Here is a 27,905-nt window from a genome sequence, read left to right as displayed (position 1 = left end):
TATATTTTATGTGTGTATAATAGTGTTTTTTATATACATGTCACATATATAATTATCAGTTTTCAAACAGAATTTGTGTAGTATTTGTTTTGTTTTTATGAGCTGGTCAACAAGAGGTAAAATAATAATAAATAATACATTTTATTTATAAAAGATTCGAAAATAAGATAGAAATTGAAATGAAAGTTGATATGTAGACTTGATCTGTAGACTTGAAATTAATAGTTAAATAGTAAATAGTTTGGCATATATAAATTAAACATATCGGTGACATATATGGTCAAAACATACAGTATTATATCAATAATAATCATATACATCATATTAATAAATGTCAATATACTAATTTAATATGGCAAATTTATATGTTAAAAACCTATATCAACATATATGTAGAGATATGTATATATGTGATAGCAATATATTGTCTTATATTTAACATATATGACGTCGTCACTAGCGATATAGGGACATATATGTCATATATTACTTTTCCGTATGGGTATTTTAAAAACAAATGTTTATCGGCAGTATGTACACTGTCTATGGTAATTCAGATTCAGAGTTATTAAAAGGGGTTTCGCCAATATTGTGGAGTACATGGAACCGAAACAGCAAATATTGTATGGTGTTTATGTGTTAAATGGTGTTTGCCTGAATACGTTTTTAATTTCTCAGGTGAAGTTTGGCACAGGTAGAGGTGCACATAACAGTCCCCCATGTTTGTAACAGAAGTCATTTATGCATTTTCCCCCAGACTGCTTATGTAAACCTTCCTTGCTACAGTCATTACATGTAGAGATGAGAATGCATGTATAAATAAATAAATCTCAATGGGTCACACTTGTAAATATAAACCATCAGTTTGAAGGATGATTGTCACAAAACTGTATTTTCTGCAAGCTTTTTTTCAAGGTGAATTTAGGTGTCTTTCCCAAAAAAGGACAAAAGGACACCAAATAACCAAATGATATGAGTCCATATAATTAATAGATTTATGCACACCAAAGCACCTCTGAAATTTTTTTTTTTACATCTTCACAACTTCAAAAATGTATATTTTAAGTAGTCCTGCATGTTGTGCTTGGAGTTAGTTGTTTTATTTGTGATAATTACGCAATGAAACATACCAAATTAAGCAGACACCATTTTTGTCCAGGCTGTCATACAAAGAAATTATGAACACATGCAAAAACAAGATACAACCAACAAAATATTAAAAACTGATTATGTTGTAGTCAATGTATGCTTTTTCCTCTCAGCTTTTTGTTTTTCTAGTAAAATAAATCCTGCAGATGTAGTTTGCCTTTTTTTCCCCAAAATAATTTTGTCAGATAAGTACCTCAAACAAGTTTAGGTTTTTGTTCTTCCGTAATATTTAAAATATTTAAAAATATATAAAATATTTTGGTACGATGGTTTAATCAAACTTCATCAAAAATATATTTCCCCTCTGGATGTCATTTTTGGCCACTGCTGCGTGTGTGTGTATATATATATATAGTTTCTATGTAAATGTATATGCATTTTAGTGATTTTAGACAGCAGCGAGTGAAAGGGACTTTTATTTTGGTCTTTAGCGATGACGTCATATGTGTGCGTCGCGTTCCTGCAAGTGTTGTGTTTGACGTGAAGAAAGGTTGGTTTTAAAGCATAATTTATATCAACACAAAAACCGGTAAACCATTTGTATAGTTTTTACAAGATATGCAAAATTAATTATTTATTATTGACCGAAACATTGTAATTATTTTTTTGAACATAACGGACGATGTTTTTGTGAATAAAGTGCTTTAGCACGGTAATTTGTTTACTAGGACTAACGTTATGTATTACAGTCCTAATAAATCAGAAAAGGTGCGTCTCATGTCGTTACACATATAATCAATAATTTTATTGTTAACACGAATTCGGCAGCAAGTAGTGAAGGAGAAACTGATGTTTTCTTTTTTTTACTCCCGAGTCAATTGAATCAATCGCTCCGCAAAACGATTCACTGATTCGAATCGCTCGAAATGTTTTCAATGTAGTCTACAAATCATTAGCCTACATATAATTTACATAATAAATGCCTAAATATATGAAGTGTCTATATAATTTGCTCTTTTATTAATTTGCACTGCTTGTTTTGAGTGATTTGTGTCTTGTCAGTTGATGTAAGTCCTTTAACTCTCAGTCTGACTGACTCCCTCACCAGTGCGCTGAACTACTGAACTAGAGCTGGTTGAGACACACACACACACACAGATTTACTGTAGATTTATTTTTCTTTCTGTTCATTATTCTGATCTTAAACATGACTTTGTCCAAACACACAGGAGAACTCCTGGAGAAACATCTGAGATCCACGTGACACTATTATAAAGATGGCGTTTATTAAAGAGGAGAGTGAAGATATAAAGATTGAAGAAGTGTTTAGCGTGAAACATGAAGATACTGAGGAACAAACAGGTTAGTATCATTTGATCCTTATTAAAATGATCTACAGAAATGAATTATATTTTTGAAGAATGTCATATGAGTGTCCTAATTAAAGCGGTTTTATTTGACGTGGAGCGGGTCGCCTCATGTGGACAGACATGTTTGTTGAGATCACATGACCAGACAAATGCTGCTTATTATGACATGTAGAACATTAAATTAGGAAAATAATATGGAGGTAGCCTAAACAAAACCATTACTCTGTGTAACATTAAACCTAAAATCTCTTCTAACAACCCCAGTTGTAAATGTTCCATCAGAAGTTGATGTAGGATCAGTGTTTTTTATTTTTTGTCCTTTGTTGTTTGATTACCATTAATGACACAGACAGCAGCGGGAGTATTAGGCTGAGCTAATGCACAGATCCAATATATTGCTTCACATGTATTTTATTTTTCAACTGTTTATGTTCACTTAAGACATAACCGATTATGTTTATGAGGACACTCACCAAGACGGACATTTTGACAATATTGTGTGAATGTCTGTTTCAAGTGCAAGAAGATGCAAAAGTATTCACGCGCTGTCTGAGATGCGGCTTTCTGGATACACACTTTGGATATTTGCACATATGCAAAAGTTCTCACACAGCGCACGAGTATGAAAGTTGTCTTTCACGTCTTCTTGCACTTGATAATATAAATTGGCAAGGCTTAAAAAGGCAAATTATAAACTGAAAAATATACATAAAAAAAATCTTATGTTTTTTAAGAACCTTGCAAAATTATATAAAATAGATTAAGGCCCCGATCTCACCAAAGCGCACAGCACTGCCCCGATCACACAGAGCGAGCGGTGCGCTGCGTTTATGTTGCTAGACAACCACCGAAACCGCTGTCCTGTCAGTCAAGTACACGTCAAATCAGCCTTTTATTAACTAACAAAGCATGTAGAAGTCTGTCATTTTTATCATAGATACTCCTTTTTTCTTTTCTTTTTTTGTGATCAACTTTTTATTGTCTTTAGAAATAACATGCATTCAAACAAACAAACAGACAGGGAAGGGGGAGCAACAGACATATTATCCATAATTTAACAATATGAGAGAGGGAGAGAGAGAGAGAAAAAAAGTTTATATAGTCCTTTATATAGTCCAATATGTTGGAAGAAAAACATTGCCATGCATCAATGGTTCTAGGTTAAGTGTTGTTAATTCGTGCTGTTGTACATTCAGAAGTCACTATTTTATGGAGGCTATGAATCCAATATGTTTTTGCACACATGTGCGGGGTAAACCAATTCTGTATAATTGTTGTCTTTGCAGCTGTAAACCCAGCAAACAACATTCTCTTTTGCAATGAACGTATACAGGAGTCAGAATCAACATTGAGAAGACATAAACCTGGATTAGATATATAATCAATTTGTAGTAAGGAGGACAGAACCAAGTTTACATTAGTCCATAGGTTGACGACAATTGGACACTCCCAAAACATATGAAGAAAAGTACCTGATGATACAGTGCTACAGATATGGCAGTCATAGGCTGATTGCAGTTTCATTTTGAACCTCTTGTAAGGAGTTATGTATGCCCTATGGGTGACTTTGAAATTATCATAGGAACTGTGAGTGACGGAATCTAAAATTAAAATCCAGAAAATCACATTGTATGATTTTTAAGTAATTCATTAGCATTTTATTGCATGACATAAGTATTTGATACATCAGAAAAGCAGAACTTGATATTTGGTACAGAAACCTGTGTTTGCAGTTACAGAGATCATGCGTGTCCTGTAGTTCTGGACCAGGTTTGCACACACTGGGGATTAGGGGTGGTTAATCTGTCTGATTTCCCGATTCGATTCGATTACGATTATTGAAGTCCCGATTCGATTACAGTCGATTTTCGATTATTAACGATTCTCGATTAGCGATTATTGATTTTCCATTTCACAACAGTAAACAAAAATACACGACAAAGTGATTGCAGTATTAAAGGGGTGGTTGATTGCGATTTCACTTTTTTCATTTTAAATAGTGTGTAATGTTGCTGTTGGTGCATGAACAGTATCTGCAAAGTTGCTGCGCTGAAAGTTCAACGTAAGCAGAGATTTAGTCTTTTAAAAATCAGGAAGTTTAATGCCTACAAAAACGACTCGAATGGGACTACAACGAGATACTTCCCGGGTTTTATACGTAGCTAACCCATACATTTACATCAACCCTCCCTCCGCAATAAGCAAAAAAAAGGGGGCGTGGCCATATTTCTGCGGCGTTGTGGAAGAGGAAGAATTATAGTGGAGAGCTGAAGCCATGCCGTCTAAAGTGTGTTATTCTCACCCAGCTGTCAGGTCTTCTGTGTTCGGGCTTCCTATGGACGCTGTAGTTCGTCAACAATGGCTAAAATTTCTGTTTTATTATGTTCCTGAAAATTACAATCGTAGCTCTCTGTGCTGCGCATTTTACGGAAGACAGCTTCCAGAATCTCCACGAATTCAATGCCGGATTAAACAAGAAACTGTTACTAAAACATGAAGCAGTTCCAACTTTAAAAACTGAGGCAGCCGTTCTTGGGCCACAACCTGTAAGTAAGACTTAATCATTTTAAATGTTTGCATGTATAATTTCAGACGTAATGTTTATCAAGGACGTAAACAAATGCCAGCGCTCGCGCTAGCCACTTAGTATGCTCGTGTGTCTATGACAAACGCGTACAAACATTTTGAACCTGCAATTTGTAATTATGTACTAATTTTGTAAATGTATTTTCCATGTATACTTTATGAAGTAATCAAGAACATAAACCAATGCCAAAGCTGTTTGTTTATAGTAGCCAGTTAGTTCGATGCTAGTATTTTGTGTGTATAAGTCTAGACAAACGTGTATAAAGTTTAAAAAAATATATGTAATCGCAACAGCAAACTTCAGCTGCGGTATTAGTCATTTATTCTGGTATATTAAATGTTTAATCAGGAGAAAACCGTATCTCAAAAGCTAACAAGTGTCATCAGTGGCATTTTCAAGTAACAGCGTATCGAAATTATTATATAATAATAGAATAATAATTTAATTAAAAAAAATACCATTCAGAAACGTTTTGTAAGAGCCGTGTTTGGGGAGGTTCTGCTTGACTCTCTTCATTGCCGCTTTCTGGGTCTGATCTGACTCAAACTGACGGCAGTATTGACACCATTATTTACATTTGACCGGAGCACATGCAACTTTCGCCCGTTAAAGGTGATGGGCGTGAAGTTTCCGGAGAACGTGCACTACGCAGTTTAGCCAATTACAACACACCGGCCCAGCTAACCAATCTGAGCCCATGCCTGTGTCTGAGGGAGTGGTTTCATAGAATCAGGAAGTCAACCGGTCGTTCAAATGACAGAGGAGAAAGCGGCTTACAATAAAGGTCAAATTTATGAAAAATAAGGCTTAAAAAAAAAAAAAAAAGACGAAGACATGTTATATTGCACCCCATAAACACAATCATGCAAAGAAAAAAAGCAGTAAACCACCCCTTTAAAAAAAGTCAGCAGCTGAATTACTTAACTCTTTTATTGAGTAACAACAACTCAAAGCACGTTCTGTGTCGTGTAGTTATAACTTCAGAATTATTTGTATGTTGCTTATGTTCTGTAGAACACAGAAATGAATACATCACATTGTGTTGTGACTCATTAATTTGAACTAAACAATAACAAATAAATTAAAGGCTTATTTCCTTTAGGAAGTAGATCAGAACCAACATACTGTAGAAATTGGACAATTTTCTTCTAGAAAGGTGTTCAGGTGGAGGAAGACTGCAGGTTGCAGTCGAAACATGTCAGGGTAAAACGTTTTTTCTCCACCTTTCTCCATCATTAAGAAGACAAAATGAACATTTTTGGACAACTTACTGTAGCTTCAGCTTATATACTGTACTGTAGAACACAGTGACAAAATGCAACACACTAACTTGTGAGTAATCAAGTTGTACTAAACAGTCATAGCTCTGGAATGACCAGATTCTTATGGAGGAAGACCAGCTGGTCCACATGTTGTGGCGTGAGTGTGCTCCGTTGTGCTGACACGATGTCTCCCGCAGTGGAGAACACTCTCTCTGCAGCAACGCTCGTACCTGGGATACATAAATATCGTTTGGCCAGCTTAGCTAGGAGAGGATACACATGATGGTTGGTGCTCCACCACTCAAGGGGGTCATCGGTGAGAGGAAGTGAAGGGGCCTCCAGATACATGCAAACCTCTTCCTCAGCCCTGGTGTGTGCCGACTGGGGCTCTGCTGTGGTGACAGCAAAATTAAATGTTTGGCCCAGCAGTGCAGACAGAGAAGATGGTCTTGAGGTAGAGGGCGTGGAAGGGCCATCTTCATCCAGCTTCAAGGCTTCGTCGCAAACCTTCTGAACTGCATCATCCTCCTCACCGTCATCATGCCCCTCAGCCATGTCATCACCTTCCCCCTCAGGAACTTCAGCCTCTTGCCTCATCACCTAACACAGGGAAGCAGTGAAATAAGACACAAAGCATACAAAGCACACAACTGATACAAAGCATTCTATTAATCAGATCATTAATCATTCTCTAAAAAAAGTAGAATTATTAATATCAAGAGAGAGAATACCTCGACGGATGATGCAGCCTCTGTAGTCACTCTGCTGTATGTCTCCACTTTTTCATCCTCTGAAAGGGAGAGCTTTAAAGCGAGGATCCAGGCAAGATGCTGTATGGAGTGTGTGCCTCTCTTTTGTAGATGTGTATCTCTTCCTCAAATCTTCCCGGATGGCATGCTTGATTTCCCGGGTCATCGGATCATCCTCTGGTGCAGGGGTGAAGTCGGCCAGGAGCTGTGTGTGTAGTGGGGCGATGATCGAGAGAGTAGGCATGCTTTCCTCAGACATTGTGGTGGTGGCCAATTTCATGGGCTTGAGGGTCTTCACAAGGTGTTCAGCGCCGGACACGTCTCCCTCACTCAGTGTGCAGATGTCATGTGCACCTTTCCTCACCTGTAAGGATGATGGGAATTGAGAACAGGAACAGTTAAAATAAGGAATTAACTGTATGCTATAAGAGTTCTCCATTCACGCCAACACAACGTCTCACAGTCATTTAGACTAAATCTCAAACACATGCACAAGTGCCTCCTCAAGACTGTCATGTCAAATTGACAAACAAAACTAAAGATATTTTCTGTATATATATATATATATATATATATATATATATATATATATTTATTTTTTATTTTTTTTGTTAGTTTTTTGTGTACACAATATCATATTTTTATAATATTTTTATTCTAAACTAAATTATAGTTTTTTTTTTTTTTCAATTAAAATATTTTTCACACCTTGGCTTGCTACTAGGTCTGATTAAATCTTAAATCCCATACTTACTTGAGGTGAGAGGAGTGCAGCGCAGATGGCAGGCTGCTGTTCAAGGAACCGATCAACCATGTCAAAGCCACTATTCCACCTTGTTGGAGCATCTGTCTTGAGTTTGTGTTTAGGCAGTTCTGGTAAAATTAAAAAAAGAAGAAAAGCTAATTACTTGTAGCCTATAAGGAATTATATTTTTAAATAGCCTACTGGTAATTTAGAAACTAATAAAAAAAGCTTGCTTTCAATGCAACCGTTAAAATAGATTCACTTCTATTACAAAGGTAAATATTTTATTTTTTAAATTAAAATTAAGCCTTTTGCTTACCGAGTAGGGTCTGCTTTTGTTCCAGCACATAACTGCTGTGGTGCTGCGGTGGAAGAAGGCGGTGATCCGTCTGACTCGACCCAACAGTCGGGCTACAGCGGGCAACTTCAGCGCTCGTTGGCAGGCGAGGTTTAGGGTGTGAGCGTAACAACGGACATGTAGAAAGTTGCCAAGCTCTGCAGCCACGTTCATATTTGAAGCGTTGTCGGTGACGAGAACCAGGTCGTGTGTCTCTATCCCCCACTCGTCCGCCACAGCTTCGAGAAACTCGCACATATTAGCGCCCGTGTGGCTTTCATTCATAGCTCTCGTCAGAAGCACATGTGAAATTAGCTTCCACTCACTGTTGACATGATGAGCTGTAACGGTCACATATGAGACGGTGGCTCTGGAGGTCCAGGCATCGCAAGTTATTACTACCCTGGGAGCAGACTTGAGGGACACTTGCACTAAAAACTTTGTCTCCTTGTAAAGTATAGGAATCGTCTTGTTTGTAAAAAAGCTCCGGGATGGTATCACATACCTTGGCTCCATACTGTGGACCATGTAGCGAAAGCCTTGGTTTTCAACCACACTGTATGGCCTCATATCTTTAGCTATAAAATAAGATATTGACGTTGTGATTTTCTTAGCTCTCTCCGAGCCCGGGGCCAATTTTGTCATATCGTGGAGAGTGCGCTGATTCGGTGGGGTGATGGGCTTCAGGCGGTCGTCTTTAATCCACCCTGCCGCCTCTGGATGAAAGCGGGAAATGTGCGCCCTCAAGTTGCTCGTATTGCCGCAGTACTTCAGTTTATTGTGGCAATGTCGACAGATGGCATGCGTTCTATCAACATGTTTAGAGCTCCTGCCATGAAAACCAAAATGAATCCACACGCTTGCTTTGAGCCCAGATGGAGCTGGGTGGATCGGTTGGTTGCTCGTTCCTGGTTCTTCCATTTTACACACCTGCACTCTCACTCGCTCTGACTGCCGTTACGCGCGCTTGCTAACTCGAACTGGGCGCGTAATGTGACGTTCAACTTCCGGTATAACAGTTTTTACAATATAAAATAATGCAATTTTTTTTTTTTTTTTTTTTTGAAAATTTAATAATCGATTCATACTCGTCCATAACATACTCGCGATTAATCAATAATCGATTTTTTTCACCACCACTACTGGGGATTCTGGCCCACTCCTCCATACACACCTTCTGGCCCACTCCTCCACACACACCTTCTGGCCCACTCCTCCACACACACCTTCTGGCCCACACCTCCACACACACCTTCTGGCCCACACCTCCATACACACCTTCTGGCCCACACCTCCATACACACCTTCTGGCCCACTCCTCCACACACACCTTCTGGCCCACACCTCCACACACACCTTCTGGCCCACACCTCCACACACACCTTCTGGCCCACTCCTCCACACACACCTTCTGGCCCACTCCTCCACACACACCTTCTGGCCCACTCCTCCACACACACCTTCTGGCCCACACCTCCACACACACCTTCTGGCCCACACCTCCATACACACCTTCTGACCCACACCTCCATACACACCTTCTGGCCCTCTCCTCCACACACACCTTCTGGCCCACACCTCCATACACACCTTCTGGCCCACACCTCCACACACACCTTCTGGCCCACACCTCCATACACACCTTCTGGCCCACACCTCCATACACACCTTCTGGCCCACTCCTCCACACACACCTTCTGGCCCACACCTCCATACACACCTTCTGGCCCACTCCTCCACACACACCTTCTGGCCCACACCTCCATACACACCTTCTGGCCCACACCTCCACACACACCTTCTGGCCCACACCTCCACACACACCTTCTGGCCCACTCCTCCACACACCTTCTGGCCCACTCCACCACACATACCTTCTGGCCCACTCCTCCACACACACCTTCTGGCCCTCTCCTCCACACACACCTTCTGGCCCACTCCTCCACACACACCTTCTGGCCCACTCCTCCACACACACCTTCTGGCCCACTCCTCCACACACACCTTCTGGCCCACTCCTCCATACACACCTTCTGGCCCACTCCTCCACACACACCTTCTGGCCCACACCTCCACACACACCTTCTGGCCCACTCCTCCACACACACCTTCTGGCCCACACCTCCATACACACCTTCTGGCCCACTCCTCCACACACACCTTCTGGCCCACACCTCCACACACACCCTCTGGCCCACACCTCCATACACACCTTCTGGCCCACACCTCCACACACACCTTCTGGCCCTCTCCTCCACACACACCTTCTGGCCCACTCCTCCACACACACCTTCGGGCCCACTCCTCCACACACACCTTCTGGCCCACACCTCCATACACACCTTCTGGCCCACACCTCCATACACACCTTCTGGCCCACACCTCCATACACACCTTCTGGCCCACACCTCCACACACACCTTCTGGCCCACACCTCCACACACACCTTCTGGCCCACTCCTCCACACACCTTCTGGCCCACTCCACCACACATACCTTCTGGCCCACTCCTCCACACACACCTTCTGGCCCACTCCTCCACACACACCTTCTGGCCCACACCTCCATACACACCTTCTGGCCCACACCTCCATACACACCTTCTGGCCCACTCCTCCACACACACCTTCTGGCCCACACCTCCACACACACCTTCTGGCCCACTCCTCCACACACACCTTCTGGCCCACACCTCCACACACACCTTCTGGCCCACTCCTCCACACACACCTTCTGGCCCACTCCTCCACACACACCTTCTGGCCCACTCCTCCACACACACCTTCTGGCCCACACCTCCATACACACCTTCTGGCCCACACCTCCATACACACCTTCTGGCCCACACCTCCATACACACCTTCTGGCCCACTCCTCCACACACACCTTCTGGCCCACACCTCCACACACACCTTCTGGCCCACACCTCCATACACACCTTCTGACCCACACCTCCATACACACCTTCTGGCCCTCTCCTCCACGCACACCTTCTGGCCCACACCTCCATACACACCTTCTGGCCCACACCTCCACACACACCTTCTGGCCCACACCTCCATACACACCTTCTGGCCCACACCTCCATACACACCTTCTGGCCCACTCCTCCATACACACCTTCTCCAGATCCTTCAGGTTTGCACACACTGGGGATTCTGGCCCACTCCTCCATACACACCTTCTCCAGATCCTCCAGGTTTGCACACACTGGGGATTGTGGCCCACTCCTCCATACACACCTTCTCCAGATCCTTCAGGTTTGCACACACTGGGGATTGTGGCCCACTCCTCCATACACACCTTCTCCAGATCCTCCAGGTTTGCACACACTGGGGATTCTGGCCCACTCCTCCACACACACCTTCTCCAGATCCTCCAGGTTTCGGGTCTGTCGCTGGGCAATACGGACTCTCAGCTCCTCCACAGATCTTCTATTGGGTTCAGGGTTAGACTGGCTAGGCCACTCCAGGACCTCGAGATGCTTCTTACGGAGCCACTCCTCAGTTGCCCTGGCTGTGTTTCGGGTCGTTGTCCTGCTGGGAGACCCAGCCACGACCCATCTTCAGTGCTCTTACTGAGGGAAGGAGGTTGTTGGCCAAGATCTGGCGATACACGGCCCCATCCATCCTCGCCTCAGTACGCTGCAGTCATCCGGTCCCCTGTGCAGAAGAGCATCCCCAGAGAATGATGTTTCCACCTCCGTGCTTCACGGTTGGGATGGTGTTCTTGGGGTTGTACTCATCCTTCTTCTTCCTCCAAACACGGCGAGTGGAGTTTAGACCAAAAAGCTCTATTTTAGTCTCATCAGACCACATGACCTTCTCCCATTCCTCCTCTGGATCATCCAGATGGTCATTGGCAAGCTTCAGACTAGGTCTGCAACTAACGATTATTTTGATGGTCGATTAATCGGTCGATTATTTTTACGATTAATCGGTTTATGCACTTATATTTTAGTTTTGCCCATTTTTTCCCAAGTAAATTATTGACAAAGGGTCTTTATCATTCAACATAGACTTTTTAGAGATTTTAACCATTTTGCATTGTCATATCCTCATCAAAAATATACCTGGAGTTATGTTTTATTATGTGTTAGTAATCCTTTGTCGAACTCTTCTGCAATCAAAACACTGACCCATACGTACTCAAGCTAATTTCACAAGGAGATTTCAAATAATGTTTTCACCACTCCTAAAGTAGTTTAACATCCCGAGCAAAGCTTATTAAGGAATCTTTCAGAATTTTTTTTCTCGAAGAATAAGAATAAAATTGCAGTAAATTGCATTATTTTTTTTTTTTCCTGTAAACACACAGCTTATACCTGGGAAACAGCTTTATAGCTTATGCTGTGAAATTGTAAACAATCCTTCGAATAAAGTGCCAATGGGATTAAACCTGAATGGAACTCACATTTTAAAGTAAAATTTAAAGTAAAATCCATCAGAAGGTTGTCCAGAAATAAATTGGACCGTCTAGGGCTTAAATCAAACTTAATTCACGCACACATGAAACACTTGCATACACATATGCTAAGTAGTCACACATGCATGTATACTGCTGAATGCTCAAACAAATACATGAAATGCACAACGACACACCTAAAGTCGCTCACGCACATACACGCAAACTCTACACACAAGAGACGCGCGGAACTCTCCGCGCACATTCATATGAGAGGCGCGTGCGCGCACAAACTCTCGACGCACATACTCAATGAGACGCGAGCACACACACACACACAAACTCACCCACATACTCAATGAGACGCAAGCACACACACATACTCTTTACTTTACTTTACTTTACTTTACTTTATTGTCCACGTAGTGGAAATTTGTCTCTGTCTTCACATACATCAATACAACAATACATAACACGAAAAATAAACAAAGCACACATCAATCATTACCATTTAAAATCTTGACAGCATTTGGCACAAAGGATAATTGGTAAACCTTCCTAATTACTCGTGGTTGCCTATAACGTCTTCCAGATGGCAGCAATTGAAACTTGCTATGTAGAGGATGAGAAACATCCCCTACTATCTTTAAAGCCTTTTCCTTACTTTTTCCACGATAAAGATCATTCAAGTGTCTCTGTGTCTTACCAATTATTTTGCTTGCCTCATTCACAATCTTGGACAGTCTAGCTTTATTCACAACAGTCAGGTTACCATACCATGATGTCATATTAAAAACCAGAATACTTTCCACAAAATTTTTATAGACCATTTCGAGTATAATGTTGCTCACACCAAAGTGATTCAACCTCCTAATTAGATGTAACCTCTGGTGAGCCTTCTTACAAATGCTATCAGTATTTTCTAAAAAATTAAGTTGGGCATCAATATGTGTCCCCAAATACTTCAAATTGCTAACAAATTCTATTGGATTTCCATTTAGTACTACAGGTTCCAACCCCAAAATATTACGCTTGTCTCCAGTTATTACCAACTCCTTTGTCTTATTTATGTTTATCACCAGTGCACTCGACTGGCACCACTCAAAAAGTGCTTCAGCCTGTTCATAATATACGGAAGCACTACCAACATCTCCCACTTTCATAAGACCCACAAGTGCCATATCATCGGCATATTTAAGAAGACTAAACCCCTCATTTTTTATCCTATACTCATTAATGTACAAAGAAAATAGTATTGGTGCCTGAGGGGCTCCTGTATTTAATGTAATAATTCCAGACAGTTTGCCATTAATAGCCACTCTTTGCGGGCGATTAGATAGAAAATCTTTAATCCACCAGATAAGTCCACCATTTACCCCCAAATCAATCAGTCGCTGAATTAAAATGTGAATCTTCATCGTGTTAAAAGCTGATGTAAAATCTAAAAACAAAATTCTAGCATAATTTGAAGTTAATTGTACATGCTCAGCAACTGAATTATATAATGTTAAAACTGCATTATCAGTACCTCTTGCTTTTTTATATGCGAATTGCAATGGATCCAAGACATCACTCACAAAATACATTAAGTGCCGCATAATTACTCTTTCCATACATTTCCCCAAAACAGATGTTAATGATATTGGTCTAAAATCATTTAACCCTTTTGCTCCTGTAATTTTGGGTACTGGGACAACTGTGGATACCTTCCATAGGTTTGGTACTATTCGTGTATTTAACAAAAGCTGGAATAACTGGAATACTCACGCACATACTCAATGAGACGCGAGCACACACACACAAACTCGCGCACATACTCAATGAGACGCGAGCACACACACACACAAACTCGCGCACATACTCAATGAGACGCGAGCACACACACACACAAACTCGCGCACATACTCAATGAGACGCGAGCACACACACACAAACTCGCGCACATACTCAATGAGACGCGAACACACACACACATTTGGACAGGTGTCTGTTTGATTGAGTGTTTGGACAGGTGTCTGTTTGATTGAGTATGTGGACAGGTGTCTGTTTGATTGAGTGTGTGGACAGGTGTCTGTTTGATTGAGTATGTGGACAGGTGTCTGTTTGATTGAGTGTGTGGACAGGTGTCTGTTTGATTGAGTGTGTGGACAGGTGTCTGTTTGATTGAGTGTGTGGACAGGTGTCTGTTTGATTGAGTGTGTGGACAGGTGTCTGTTTGATTGAGTGTGTGGACAGGTGTCTGTTTGATTGAGTGTGTGGACAGGTGTCTGTTTGATTGAGTGTTTGGACAGGTGTCTGTTTGATTGAGTGTTTGGACAGGTGTCTGTTTGATTGAGTATGTGGACAGGTGTCTGTTTGATTGAGTGTGTGGACAGGTGTCTGTTTGATTGAGTATGTGGACAGGTGTCTGTTTGATTGAGTGTGTGGACAGGTGTCTGTTTGATTGAGTGTGTGGACAGGTGTCTGTTTGATTGAGTGTGTGGACAGGTGTCTGTTTGATTGAGTGTGTGGACAGGTGTCTGTTTGATTGAGTGTGTGGACGGGTGTCTGTTTGATTGAGTGTGTGGACGGGTGTCTGTTTGATTGAGTGTGTGGACAGGTGTCTGTTTGATTGAGTGTGTGGACAGGTGTCTGTTTGATTGAGTGTGTGGACAGGTGTCTGTTTGATTGAGTGTGTGGACAGGTGTCTGTTTGATTGAGTGTGTGGACAGGTGTCTGTTTGATCGAGTGTGTGGACAGGTGTCTGTTTGATCGAGTGTGTGGACAGGTGTCTGTTTGATTGAGTGTGTGGACAGGTGTCTGTTTGATTGAGTGTGTGGACAGGTGTCTGTTTGATTGAGTGTGTGGACAGGTGTCTGTTTGATCGAGTGTGTGGACAGGTGTCTGTTTGATTGAGTGTGTGGACAGGTGTCTGTTTGATTGAGTGTGTGGACGGGTGTCTGTTTGATTGAGTGTGTGGACAGGAGTCTGTTTGATTGAGTGTGTGGACGGGTGTCTGTTTGATTGAGTGTGTGGACGGGTGTCTGTTTGATTGAGTGTGTGGACAGGTGTCTGTTTGATTGAGTGTGTGGACAGGTGTCTGTTTGATTGAGTGTGTGGACAGGTGTCTGTTTGATCGAGTGTGTGGACAGGTGTCTGTTTGATTGAGTGTGTGGACAGGTGTCTGTTTGATTGAGTGTGTGGACAGGTGTCTGTTTGATTGAGTGTGTGGACAGATGTCTGTTTGATTGAGTGTGTGGACAGGAGTCTGGTTGATTGAGTGTGTGGACAGGTGTCTGTTTGATTGAGTGTGTGGACAGGAGTCTGGTTGATTGAGTGTGTGGACAGGTGTCTGTTTGATTGAGTGTGTGGACGGGTGTCTGTTTGATTGAGTGTGTGGACAGGTGTCTTTTATACAGGTAATGAGTTCAAACAGGGGCAGTTAATACAGGTAATGAGTGGAGAACAGGAGGGCTTCTTAAAGGGGTGGTTGATTATGATTTGACTTTTCTAACTGTAGTTAGTGTGTAATGTTGCTGTTTGATCATAAACAACATCTGCAAAGTTACAGCACTCAAAGTTCAAAGCAAAGGGAGATATTTGCTTTTAAAGAAAAGGACTACAACAAACGGCTGGTAGGGACTACACGACATTCCTCCGGGTTAGTGACAGCAGCAACCCTAAAATCTACATAAGCCCCGCCCCCTGAACACGCAGTCCATGTTGAGAAGAGGAAGAGTTGTTGTAGTCGAGCACATTTGTGAGTCAGCTTAAACTTTAGCATCCGTCTTTTCACATGCAATAGAAAGTCACTCTGTGTGCATCTCACAACAGTTCCTATACGAGCGATTTATAGATTACCATGACAGAATATGCTAATTGAAGATATTAACTCCACATCAGCGACATAAACTCATCAACTAACCATTCAGAGACGTCCTGTTGCTTCTACATGTTGTCACTTCTTCTTGAGTCACTCCATCTTTGTCTGACTCCGTTTTAACATTAAAGGCAGAACAGTTTCTGTCATGTTAGTAGGGCTGCATGATTAATCGAAAAAAAAATCACGATCTCGATTCAAACATAAATGCGATCTCATTTCTTAATGATGCCGATTCACTTCCGTGTATTTCCCTAAGATCATGCTGAGTTCAAGCGTTATTGGTCACACCAGAGCCCGTCACACTCACACAATAACAAAACACTAACCAACCAATCAATCATAAATCTCCTCGTCTCTCCTCTCCCTCATTGGCCACGTTCCGCTATTACTGACGTGTAACGTAACAAGGCGGCAGACCTAAACGGGAGTCAGTTTACTTGGTGGATTTGTAGCGGTAAGAGGTAAAAATGAACCCCAGTGTGGAAAATCCTGGTGGCGACGGTGAGAGTGAGGATGTAACAACATTGTGGAGCCCGAAAAAGCTCCACATGGTGGAATGTGCTCCTTTTTTCTGTACGAAAAAAGGAGCACATTCCACCATGTGGAGCTTTTTCGGGTTTAAACCTGAAGACGATGATTTCTTTGACGATTATTTTTATATTGTCAATATTGTTTGTTTCCTCCTTTATTTCGCCGACGAGAATTTCATAATGAAACTAGTCCAACAGACAGCGATTATTTTTTTAACTGAAATCCGCGTTTTGAACGAATCATTTGATTCAATGAATGAATCAGCCGTTTGAACAAATCGGTTGAATAAATGACTCCAACAACTCGCTTATTAAGACAGTGACTTACTGCCACCTACTGGCGGGTTTAGTTTCATATTTAAAGTACCCTTTAATTAAAATGTTAAAATTATAAATCATTTCATATTTAAATATTGAATAGCTTTATTTATGCAATTGCAAATTAAGTGTAAATATAGTACTGCCAGTTCGGATGCCGCTTCTGTGTCATCTCTGCACTGCAAGGATGGATTTTAATTTAATTATTTAATTTGACAGTGGTACTGTGTTATTCTAATAGAATTTAATTTGAATGTTAGAATTTGACATAAAAGGTGATGCATACCTCTAAATACGTTTAGAAATAATTTCCATATTTAGGTGAAAATGCCCCTGGAAATCAATTTTAGGTGGCAAATATTGCCCCTTAATAAAAAATTTTATTTCAGTCACTACTGTGAACTGACCACTGCATAGAATGTTAAATATGAATATCTCTGTGAGTCTGCTATCAACAATATAAATGTAAATGTAAACAACAGGCCTAAACCAGCCATGGTACCAGTACAAAATCAGTAAAATATCATCTAATTATTATCAACAAAACTTTGAAAATATTGAGATATATTTTTGTTAATATTGCACACCCCTAATGTACGGTATTAATTTTGATTTCCTCAGGTCTTAAAAAGCCTTAAATTTGACTTTAAAAAATGTGCAGATACCCTGCTTTAAGGTTATGTGCCAATTGGAGCAAAAAGCACAGGTTCTATTTAGTTATTTTTGTATATTTTAATGTTCTCTTATGTTCAACAACATAAAGCTTTAAAATTATTTTCTTTAAGGGGTCTAAAATAAAGAAAAGAGAGTAGAGACGATTTTTTGTTACTCCTGCACTTTATTATACTGAATGTCCTGTGTTTTTTTGTTTTCTTGTACTTGAGTGCAATACATTTTGGTTGAAAAAAATGAGAATCGTGTATGAGAATCGTGATCTCAATTCCCATGGAGAAAAATCGTGATTCACATTTTAGCAAGAATCGTGCAGCCCTACATGTTAGTGTGTGTGTGTGTGAGGTAATCGCAGCTGCTAACACACACAAGCTCTTGAAGCTCCGCCCTCTGCAGCAGCTTATTTGCATTTAAAGGGCCAGGCACAAAACAGTGCGTTTTTGCAAATCCTCAAAAAATGACAACTTTAACATGCTATATAAAAATATATGTGGGGTATTTTGTGCTAAAACTACACACACACACACACACACACACACACACACACACACACACACACACACTCTCTCTCTCTCTCTCTCTCTGGGGACATCAGAGATTTATTTTACATCTTGTAAAAATAACATTTTACCACCCCTTTAAATGTTACACATAAAAGTTGTTTGATGCTAAGTAAGTTTTGTGCCATTAAACTGGTGTTAACTGGTATTTGTCTTTTTCACTAGACCTGATGGTGCTGAAAGAGGACCTGAAAACTGAAAAGAGTCAAGAACTGAATAATATTGAAGAGAAAGATGAGAAACATGATTTCATGATCGGGGAAAAACCATCCACACAGACTGAAATTACTCCCTCACAAAAAAGTGCTCAGAAGACCCAATCTAACAGTTATGTCTCCTGCCATCAGTGTGGAAAGAGTTTCGGTCAAAAACAAAAACTCAATGTCCACATGAGAGTGCACACTGGAGAAAAGCCTTTCACGTGCCAACAGTGTGGAAAAGGTTTTACTCAAACACAAAGCCTTAAACTCCATATGAGCATTCACGCTGGAGAGAGACTCTTTACCTGCAAACAGTGTGGAAAAAATTTCAATCGAAAGGGAAACCTTATGGTCCACATGAGACTTCACACTGGAGAGAGTCCTTTCACCTGCCAACAGTGTGGGATCAGTTTCACTCAGAAAGGAAACCTTAATGTCCACATGAGAATTCACACTGGAGAGAAGCCTTATACTTGCTCTCATTGTGGACAGAGTTTTACACATAAAAAAACCCTTAGTTCCCACGTGAGAATGCACACGGGAGAAAAGCTGTTTGCTTGTGATCAGTGTGGAAAGCGCTTCACAACAGAAAAAAGCCTTAGATTTCATACAAACATTCACACTGGAGATAAACCATTCTCATGTGATCAGTGTGGAAAGAGTTTCACTCATAAAGTAAACCTTAAGGTCCACATGAGACTTCACACTGGAGAAAAGCCTTATACTTGCTCTCATTGTGGACAGAGTTTTACACACAAAAAATCCCTTAAAACCCACATTAATAATTCACACTGGAGGAAAGTGTTTGTATGTGATCAGTGTGGAAAGCGCTTCACGACAGAACTAAGCCTTAGATATCATTCAAACGTTCACATATCCTTCACTTCTTTATATTTAGCTTGAGGCTTTTTGTTGCTCATTTGCACATATGACCTCTTCTGGCCACATCGACCATCTCGGACCTCCAATTTTGATTGTATAGAGGCGTCACTCCATTCCAAATATTGATAACTTGAAATCAAATTGTTAGTTAAACTTCTGTCTTGCTGTGACATACCATAATGTAACTGAACGATTAAACATAAAATATTAAAAAACGGAATGAAATAAAGAACATTGCACAGCATTACTTGCTTCATTTTTAGTGAGAGAATGCACTGTTCACTTGTTAATCTGGACTTGAATATGGCTATTGTTGGGGTTATCTGATGATATCTGGAAGTTGGTTCAGCTGCAGGTGTCTCACTGTTGATCCTGACTAACCACTACACCGAGGGGTTTCTGCCTGGTACGTAATAAAGTAGTTTGCAATAACACCAACAACATATACAATTAATATTTATTAAAATCATAAATGGATGCTCCGTTATTGGGATCTTGCTTGGCCTACGTTCCTAAAGCCACCCATACACTAACCATATTCAAAATTAAAACTTTTATTGTCATATGCACAGGAAAACATAACACAGTACTGTATTTTCCGGACTATAAGTCACACTTTTTTTCAGGTTTGCTGGTCCTTCGACTTATAGTCAGGTGCGACTTATATGGTGTCCATACGCTACAGTCGGTTGAAAAACTTCTAGACGGAAGAAGGAGAAGTCATGTTGCCACTGGGAAGCTCCGGTCTGCTGTTGTGTGCCTGTGCGCCACGCATGCAGGTGGAAAAAAGTCAGCGAGTAATTTACGTCACGTGATCGGCTTTTTTGATTGCTGCTTTTGGGGTTCGCCGATCAAGCTATTTTTAGCCAATATCGGCCGATCATGATCGGCGGCTGATCAATCGGAGCATCACTATTTTTAATCTGTATTTTATGGAGCCTCTAAAGGGAACTTTGCAAAAATGTATTTATTTATTTATTTATTTAATTTGTTTATTTGTCAGGGACAATGTACAAAATACATTAATCTTACGAGAAGATGTTTTGTACCAGAGTTAGCTAATGCTATTTTCCATCTGCAGTCCCCGGGCAGGTGCACACGATATTAAAACATTACATTGCAAATAACTGTCAGTAGCACTAACAAATACATGCAATATTAGTTAAACTATGATCATTTAAAACTAGATGTTTAAATGAAAAACTAACCAAAAAAACCATCACAGCCCAAAATATGTACAACAATAAAAAAAACAATTACTTCAATATTACATTTGTATACTTTAAGTGTGCTGATGCTGACACAGCTGGTTATCCCATGTATTTCTTTAAGTTTCTAGAGAAATTATTGAGATCTACAGACAACTTTAGACTGTCTGGAAGTTGATTCCATTGTTTAATGGTTTTAAAAGAGAAGGCTTTCTGTGCAAAGGCAAAGGATCTTTTCGGGATAGCACAATTTCTCTGAGCAGTGGAGCGGGATGTTCGGCTTATTTGTTCAGAATAAAGTTTTATTAATTTTTTCATTGAAGGTGGAGCAATATTATTAACAATTTTAAAAACGGTTCTTAGATTTGTATATCGAATTAGGGAGTCAAAACTTAACATTTTATATTTACCAAGAATATTGCAGTGATGATAGCGGGTGGCTTTTCTGTCAAGCACCTTTAAAGCCTGATTATAGACCGATCTGAGCGGCCTGAGTGTGGTCTCGTTGGCCTGAGACCAACAGGACAAACAGTAGGCAGTGTTGGGGGAAATGCATTACAAGTAACTTGAGTTACGTAATCAGATTACTTTTTCAAGTAACTAGTAAAGTAACGCATTACTTTTACAATTTACAACAAAATATCTGAGTTACTTTTTCAAATAAGTAACGCAAGTTACTTTGTTTTCCCATTTATTGACTGACAGCTCTCCTGTCCTCATGTTGAGACAAATCAAAGTGCAGAGGTGTGTGTGTGTGTGAACATGTTTATTGTAGTTCTAGACTAAATGTGAGCATTTACTCATCTCACTTGCACAAAATATTCAATATTCCTCAAAATGAATAAAATCAGTGAAATGCAGAATCAGAATACTATGCAAACCTCCAAATAACTAAATATGTTAAATAAAACATAATTTTTATGCATTTAATCTCACCAATGTACTTGCTTCTGACCTTCGATGATTCAGTTTAATAAGCAGAAATGACTATAGATAGATAGAATGGTTTGCTTTCCTCTACTGTACACATTTCCTTCAGCCTGAGGATTATTGTTTCACTTTTAGTGTGAAAGGGTCTTTACATTTGCCCAAAAATAGAACATTGTGTTATAAAAAAACAAGCCCAGCCCAGGTGGGGAAAAAAGTAACGTAATGCATTACTTTTCTAAAAGTAATGCAATTAGTTACTTTTTAAGGGAGTAACGCAATATTGTAATGCATTACTTTTAAAAGTAACTTTCCCCAACACTGACAGTAGGTGATGTGTGGAGAAATCATGGCATTAAAATACATGAAAGATGCTTCAGTTGTCAAACTATTCCTAATATGTCTAAAAGTGGAGATATTATATTTAATAGTGTTGCACATTCTTTTAATATGTTTTTTAAAACTTAGAGTTTGGTCCAAATGGACACCTAGATATTTTATCTCTGTCACGATGTTAATTTTTTGTCCATTAACATAGATGTTAGGCATATCTTTACCTTTATTGGACTTAGCGAAATACATTCCAACAGTTTTTTCAATATTTAGAATTAAGCAAGAAGATTTAAGCCAATTACTTATTTTGTCCATGGCTGAGGACAATTTAGTGGCTACTTGCTCCATATCCCTCCCATGTACGTAGATGACGGCATCATCTGCGTACATGATGATGTCTATGCCCTTGCACACAGCCGGAAGATCATTGGTGTAAATACTGAACAACAAGGGTCCCAGAATTGACCCTTGGGGGACCCCAGTTGTCCAGGGCTTCAGAGAGGACAATACATTCCTTACCCTCACACACTGCATCCGATTTGAGAGATATGATTGTATCCAATGCAATGTCTCCATGGACAGATTATACTTCGAGAGCTTAGACAGGAGGACACGGTGGTTTACCGTGTCGAAGGCTTTTCGCAAGTCCAGAAACACGGCACCCACCGTGCCCCCTCTGTCCAAGCTGGCCTTAATGTTTTCTATCAGATAGCAGCAGGCTGCGTCGGTGGAATGATTGCGTCTAAAACCGAACTGCATGGAGTGCAACAAATTATTACAATCTAAGTGATCGTTTAGCTGCTCTATGATAGCTTTCTCAAGAATTTTAGATGCTACAGGCAATATACTAATAGGCCTGTAGTTGCTTATTTCATTTTTGCTTCCAGATTTATAAATTGGGGTTACAACTGCTGTTTTAAAGACACTGGGGAAGATACTCTCATCAATAGATTTATTCACAATATATGTAATAGCTGGTGTTAAAATCTCCCTATGTTTTTTAATGAGAGAGCTATCAAGTCCCCAGAAATCCTTAGCTTTTGAGTTAGATAAGGACTGTATTATTCTATCTGTTTTAGAATAATCAATGTGTTTAAAGCACATAACCTCATGATCATAAATGGAGGGCTGAGGTGATGGACAAGGATGAGGCAATCCAGAGGCGTATTGGGTAATTTCATTCACTGAATCAATAAAATAATTATTAAAATAATTTTAAACTGTTAGACCATCCCTGTGGTTTTCGTCATCTTTTTTCAGCTCTATTATTCCACTCTTAGTTTGCATCTTTCCAGTTAATTTGTCCATAGTTTGCCAAAGTTGTTTAGAATTGCCCTTTGCTTGTTTAATTATATTCAGAAAAAACTTTGCTTTTGCTTGTCTTAGCTGTTGAGTGACTTTATTTCGAAGTCCCTTATAGATCAGGCGATCAGTTGTGAGTCCCGTTTTATGTGACTTTTTTAATGCTGAATCTCGAGTTCTCATCAATTTCCATAGATTATCATTTAACCAAGGTAGACGGATTTTGCCTTTAGGCTTTACCTTTTTTCCTTTAGAATGTTTAAAAACAAGCTGTTGAAACATCTTTATCAACTCACTAGAAGCTATATTACTGTCTTTATCATTTACCATTTCAAACCAATTTACCTTTCTTATTTCATTATCAAACCTCTCAATATCTTTCCTGGGGATATAAAGTACAGATTCATTAATATCAATCTTATTTAAATTTCGGTAGCGCGCTTTTGACAGTTTCCTTGCAACTAATGTTAAATTATGATCAGAAAGACCGGTTATTAAATTATAAACTTTACCGATACGGTCAGCTTTGTTAGTAAAAACTAGGGATGTCCCGATCAGGTTTTTTTGCCCTCGAGTCCGAGTCCGAGTCATTTGATTTTGAGTATCTGCCGATACCGAGTCCCGATCCGATACTTCTATAATACGTAGCCTACATAAAAAAAGAATAAAGAAGAGCGAAAAAACAGATCCAGGATGTTCCTTATTTTTTATTTAATTCACCTTATTTTAACATTCAACAACTCTGTTAACAAACAGAGCACTTCTGTGAGGTAGCTTAAACAATCAAGTAATAAATAACATAAATTCTTCACTTTTGGTGATGTCAACAAAGTGATGTCATGCCACATGCGTTGCTGTTTCTGTGTGGAGTCAAAAGGGTCTAACTCTGTGCCATCGCATAACTATAGATGTGTTAAAAAATAATGAGAATATATATATACATTACATTAGGGCTGCACGATATTGGAAAAAAAAATTACATTGCGATATTTTTTCCCCAACGATATATATTGCGATATTGAGAGCCATAACTCCAGGCTAAAGACAATAATTACCATTCCATGATATTAATAATTTCACTAATAAGCAAGCTTCATTACAAGTGACAAAAAGGTCACTTAATTTTTTATTCCAAAATTAGAACATTTCTGTAAACACAAAAGCAGAACACATTTTTAAATAAAACAGCAGCTTTACACCAACCCCCTGATTGGTTTACAACAATATAACTTAAAATAAATATATTTTTTATAAATTTTGGTTCACAATCTTTTAAGTCAACTTTTCTTAGCCAAAGTAAAACAGTGTTGGTGTTGGTCATCATAATCATATGAAATAAACAAAATGATATAAAACTTTAATATATTTTGTATTAAATCTTCTAAACAGATTAGAGAACATGTTTCTGTAAACAGAAAAGCCGAACACATTTAAACAGCAGCTTTACCGCCTCTGTCATCGTCGCCGCTCCCACCACGCGCATCAAGAGCTGAGGGGGCACCAAAAAAATAGCCTAATGAAAAATAAATAATTCTAATGCCGATATTATTATAGATACAGACATCCCAAGTTCCGGGAGTCTCCCGCATATTGATAGCGGCTCACTGATGCCCGCAAATTAGTTAAAATTTCCGGAATCTAGAGCGAGCGCGCCCGCGAGACAGAGACTGTGCTCCAAACCGCGCAGCGCGTGCACGGCAGAGAGGCAGAGAGGGAGAGAGAGCAAGATACCGCGGCGCGCGTGCCTCATGAAGCGCGTAATATCTCCCGCTGGTGCTACTGTGCTACTACCCTTCACATCGCATGTTCCGGCGATGTGACTATCGCTCACTCGCACATCGCGATGTCGACGTTAAAATCGAATATCATTCAGCCCTACATTACATATATATATCCGAGTCCTGATCGGGAGGTAACGTCCGATTCCGATCGAGTCTGAAACCAGGTGATCGGGCCCGATTTCCGATCATGTGATCGGATCTGGACATCCCTAGTAAAAACTAGATCAATAAGCGTTTGAGATGTTTTAGTAATCCGCGTTGCTTTTTCAATCATTTGTGTAAAATTAAATTTTTGAGTAATCTCCTTTAGTTTTTTTCTAACATTTTTATCGATCCAATTTATATTAAAATCCCCCATGAGAAGTATTTCATTCGCATCACATTTTTTAAGAATGTCAGTTAGGTGATCAAAAAATACATTATTTGATGTCGGAGGCCTATACAGAGCAAGAACAGCGAATTACATTTCCGGAGACAGCCTCATTTTTATCCCCACACATTCCAAAACATCTCCCACTGATTCCATATGTACACATTGAAAACTGTCCTTGACATAGATCATTACTCCGCCCCCTTTGCCATGACCACGGTCACGCCTGTAGATGTTATAGCCTGGAACATAAACAGCACTATTTGAAATGGAGGGTTTTAGCCAAGTCTCAGAAAGACACAAAAAGTCAAGGTTGGAATGTGTTAGCAACTGTTCAAGTTGTTCAGATTTCGACACAGCGCTTCTTATATTTAGGTGTCCCCCAAATACACCTTTAGGTTTAACCTTTGGGTCCCAGAGAACTTTGGCATGGTTAACAGTCTGAAATAGTCTGTATCTCTGTTGTTTGGTGACAGCGTTTGAAAGACACGGCATGGATAGATGAGACGAGTGCACCGTATCACATACTGCTCCAACTTTCTCCACAGCGCCATTTCGTTTGTTTACCCCAGTATACGGACAAAATGTATCTGTGCGTGGTGTCTGTGCCGACACGTTCTTTTTACGCAATGTCTCAGTACCGTCTGGGGAAGGCGCATCTAACTTTATCGCAGAAATCTGCGAAGTTCCAGATCTATCCTCCGCCGTTCACAGTGTTAATGGCAAGCAATTTTGTCCGTTTGTTTGTGTGTGCTCATAAGAGTAACTCACTGCGATCGTGACTGCAGATCCACACATGGGTAAAACGCCATTTGCTCCCGTTAGTTCTTCCCCGCTGCTAGGTCCGGGGTTTAGATGTATATCCCCGCACAGTAAGAGGAAAGTGCACAGCGAGGTTAAAACAGCTGATCCTCGGGTGGAGTGATGGGGGGTCTCTTAAGAGCAGGTGGAGTGATGGGGGGTCTCGTAAGGGCAGGTGGAGTGATGGGGGGTCTCGTAAAGGCAGGTGGAGTGATGGAGGTTCTTGTAAGGGCAGGTGGAGTGATGGAGGTTCTTGTAAGGGCAGGTGGAGTGATGGAGGTTCTTGTAAGGGCAGGTGGAGTGATGGAGCGTCTCATAAGGGCAAGTGGAGTGATGGGGGGTCTCGTAAAGGCAGGTGGAGTGATGGAGGGTCTCGTAAGGGCAGGTGGAGTGATGGGGGGTCTCGTAAGGGCAGGTGGAGTGATGGGGGGTCTCGTAAGGGCAGGTGGAGTGATGGGGGGTCTCGTAAGGGCAGGTGGAGTGATGGGGGGTCTCGTAAGGGCAGGTGGAGTGATGGGGGGTCTTGTAAGAGCAGGTGGAGTGATGGGGGGTCTCGTAAGGGCAGGTGGAGTGATGGGGGGTCTCGTAAGGGCAGGTGGAGTGATGGGGGGTCTCGTAAGGGCAGGTGGAGTGATGGGGGGTCTTGTAAGAGCAGGTGGAGTGATGGGGGGTCTCGTAAGGGCAGGTGGAGTGATGGGGGGTCTCGTAAGGGCAGGTGGAGTGATGGGGGGTCTTGTAAGAGCAGGTGGAGTGATGGGGGGTCTCGTAAGGGCAGGTGGAGTGATGGGGGGTCTCGTAAGGGCAGGTGGAGTGATGGGGGGTCTCGTAAGGGCAGGTGGAGTGATGGGGGGTCTCGTAAAGGCAGGTGGAGTGATGGAGGTTCTTGTAAGGGCAGGTGGAGTGATGGAGGTTCTTGTAAGGGCAGGTGGAGTGATGGAGGTTCTTGTAAGGGCAGGTGGAGTGATGGAGCGTCTCATAAGGGCAAGTGGAGTGATGGGGGGTCTCGTAAAGGCAGGTGGAGTGATGGAGGGTCTCGTAAGGGCAGGTGGAGTGATGGAGCGTCTCATAAGGGCAGGTGGAGTGATGGGGGGTCTCGTAAAGGCAGGTGGAGTGATGGAGGGTCTCGTAAGGGCAGGTGCAGGTGGAGTGATGGAGGGTCTCATAAGGGCAGGTGGAGTGATGGAGGGTCTCGTAAAGGCAGGTGGAGTGATGGAGCGTCTCATAAGGGCAGGTGGAGTGATGGAGGGTCTCGTAAGGGCAGGTGGAGTGATGGAGGGTCTCGTAAGGGCAGGTGGAGTGATGGAGGTCTCATAAGGGCAGGTGGAGTGATGGAGGGTCTCATAAGGGCAAGTGGAGTGATGGAGCGTCTCATAAGTGCAGGTGGAGTGATGGAGGTCTCATAAGGGCAGGTGGAGTGATGGAGGGTCTCGTAAAGGGCAGGTGGAGTGATAGAGGGTCTCGTAAGGGCAGGTGGAGTGATGGAGGGTCTCGTAAGGGCAGGTGGAGTGATAGAGGGTCTCGTAAAGGGCAGGTGGAGTGATAGAGGGTCTCGTAAGGGCAGGTGGAGTGATGGAGGGTCTCGTAAGGGCAGGTGGAGTGATGGAGGGTCTCGTAAG

General features: G+C 41.2%; 1 protein-coding gene across 6 annotated transcripts; it reads left to right on the top strand.

The window, feature by feature from the left end:
- Positions 1 to 1,521: 1,521 nt before the first annotated feature.
- LOC307002149 (uncharacterized protein) lies at positions 1,522 to 20,498 on the top strand. 6 transcript variants are annotated; one of them, XM_079619454.1, is made up of 3 exons: positions 1,522 to 1,639; positions 2,319 to 2,451; positions 18,651 to 20,498. In XM_079619454.1, exons 2-3 carry the CDS (start codon positions 2,367 to 2,369, stop codon positions 19,586 to 19,588), a joined length of 1,023 nt encoding a protein of 340 aa, XP_079475580.1. In that variant the 5' UTR covers positions 1,522 to 1,639; positions 2,319 to 2,366; the 3' UTR covers positions 19,589 to 20,498. The 6 variants fall into 6 exon arrangements, with proteins under 6 accessions (XP_079475580.1, XP_079475584.1, XP_079475582.1 ...); XM_079619458.1 differs by having other exon boundaries at positions 1,612 to 1,678; positions 18,651 to 19,810; XM_079619456.1 differs by having other exon boundaries at positions 1,612 to 1,857; positions 18,651 to 19,810.
- Positions 20,499 to 27,905: the final 7,407 nt, after the last annotated feature.

Source organism: Phoxinus phoxinus (genome assembly GCF_949152265.1).
Source record: "Phoxinus phoxinus genome assembly, chromosome: 7".
Classification (NCBI taxonomy): domain Eukaryota; kingdom Metazoa; phylum Chordata; class Actinopteri; order Cypriniformes; family Leuciscidae; genus Phoxinus; species Phoxinus phoxinus.
The sequence above is the reverse complement of the archived record's forward strand: the minus strand, read 5'-3'. Positions and strand labels throughout refer to the sequence as shown.

Bases quoted from the DNA above. Each gene is read 5' to 3' on its own strand.
- LOC307002149 (XM_079619454.1), top strand. From the start codon at position 2,367: ATGGCGTTTATTAAAGAGGAGAGTGAAGATATAAAGATTGAAGAAGTG. The intron at 2,452-18,650 runs GTTAGTATCATT...CTTTTTCACTAG, and splicing joins AGATACTGAGGAACAAACAG to ACCTGATGGTGCTGAAAGAG.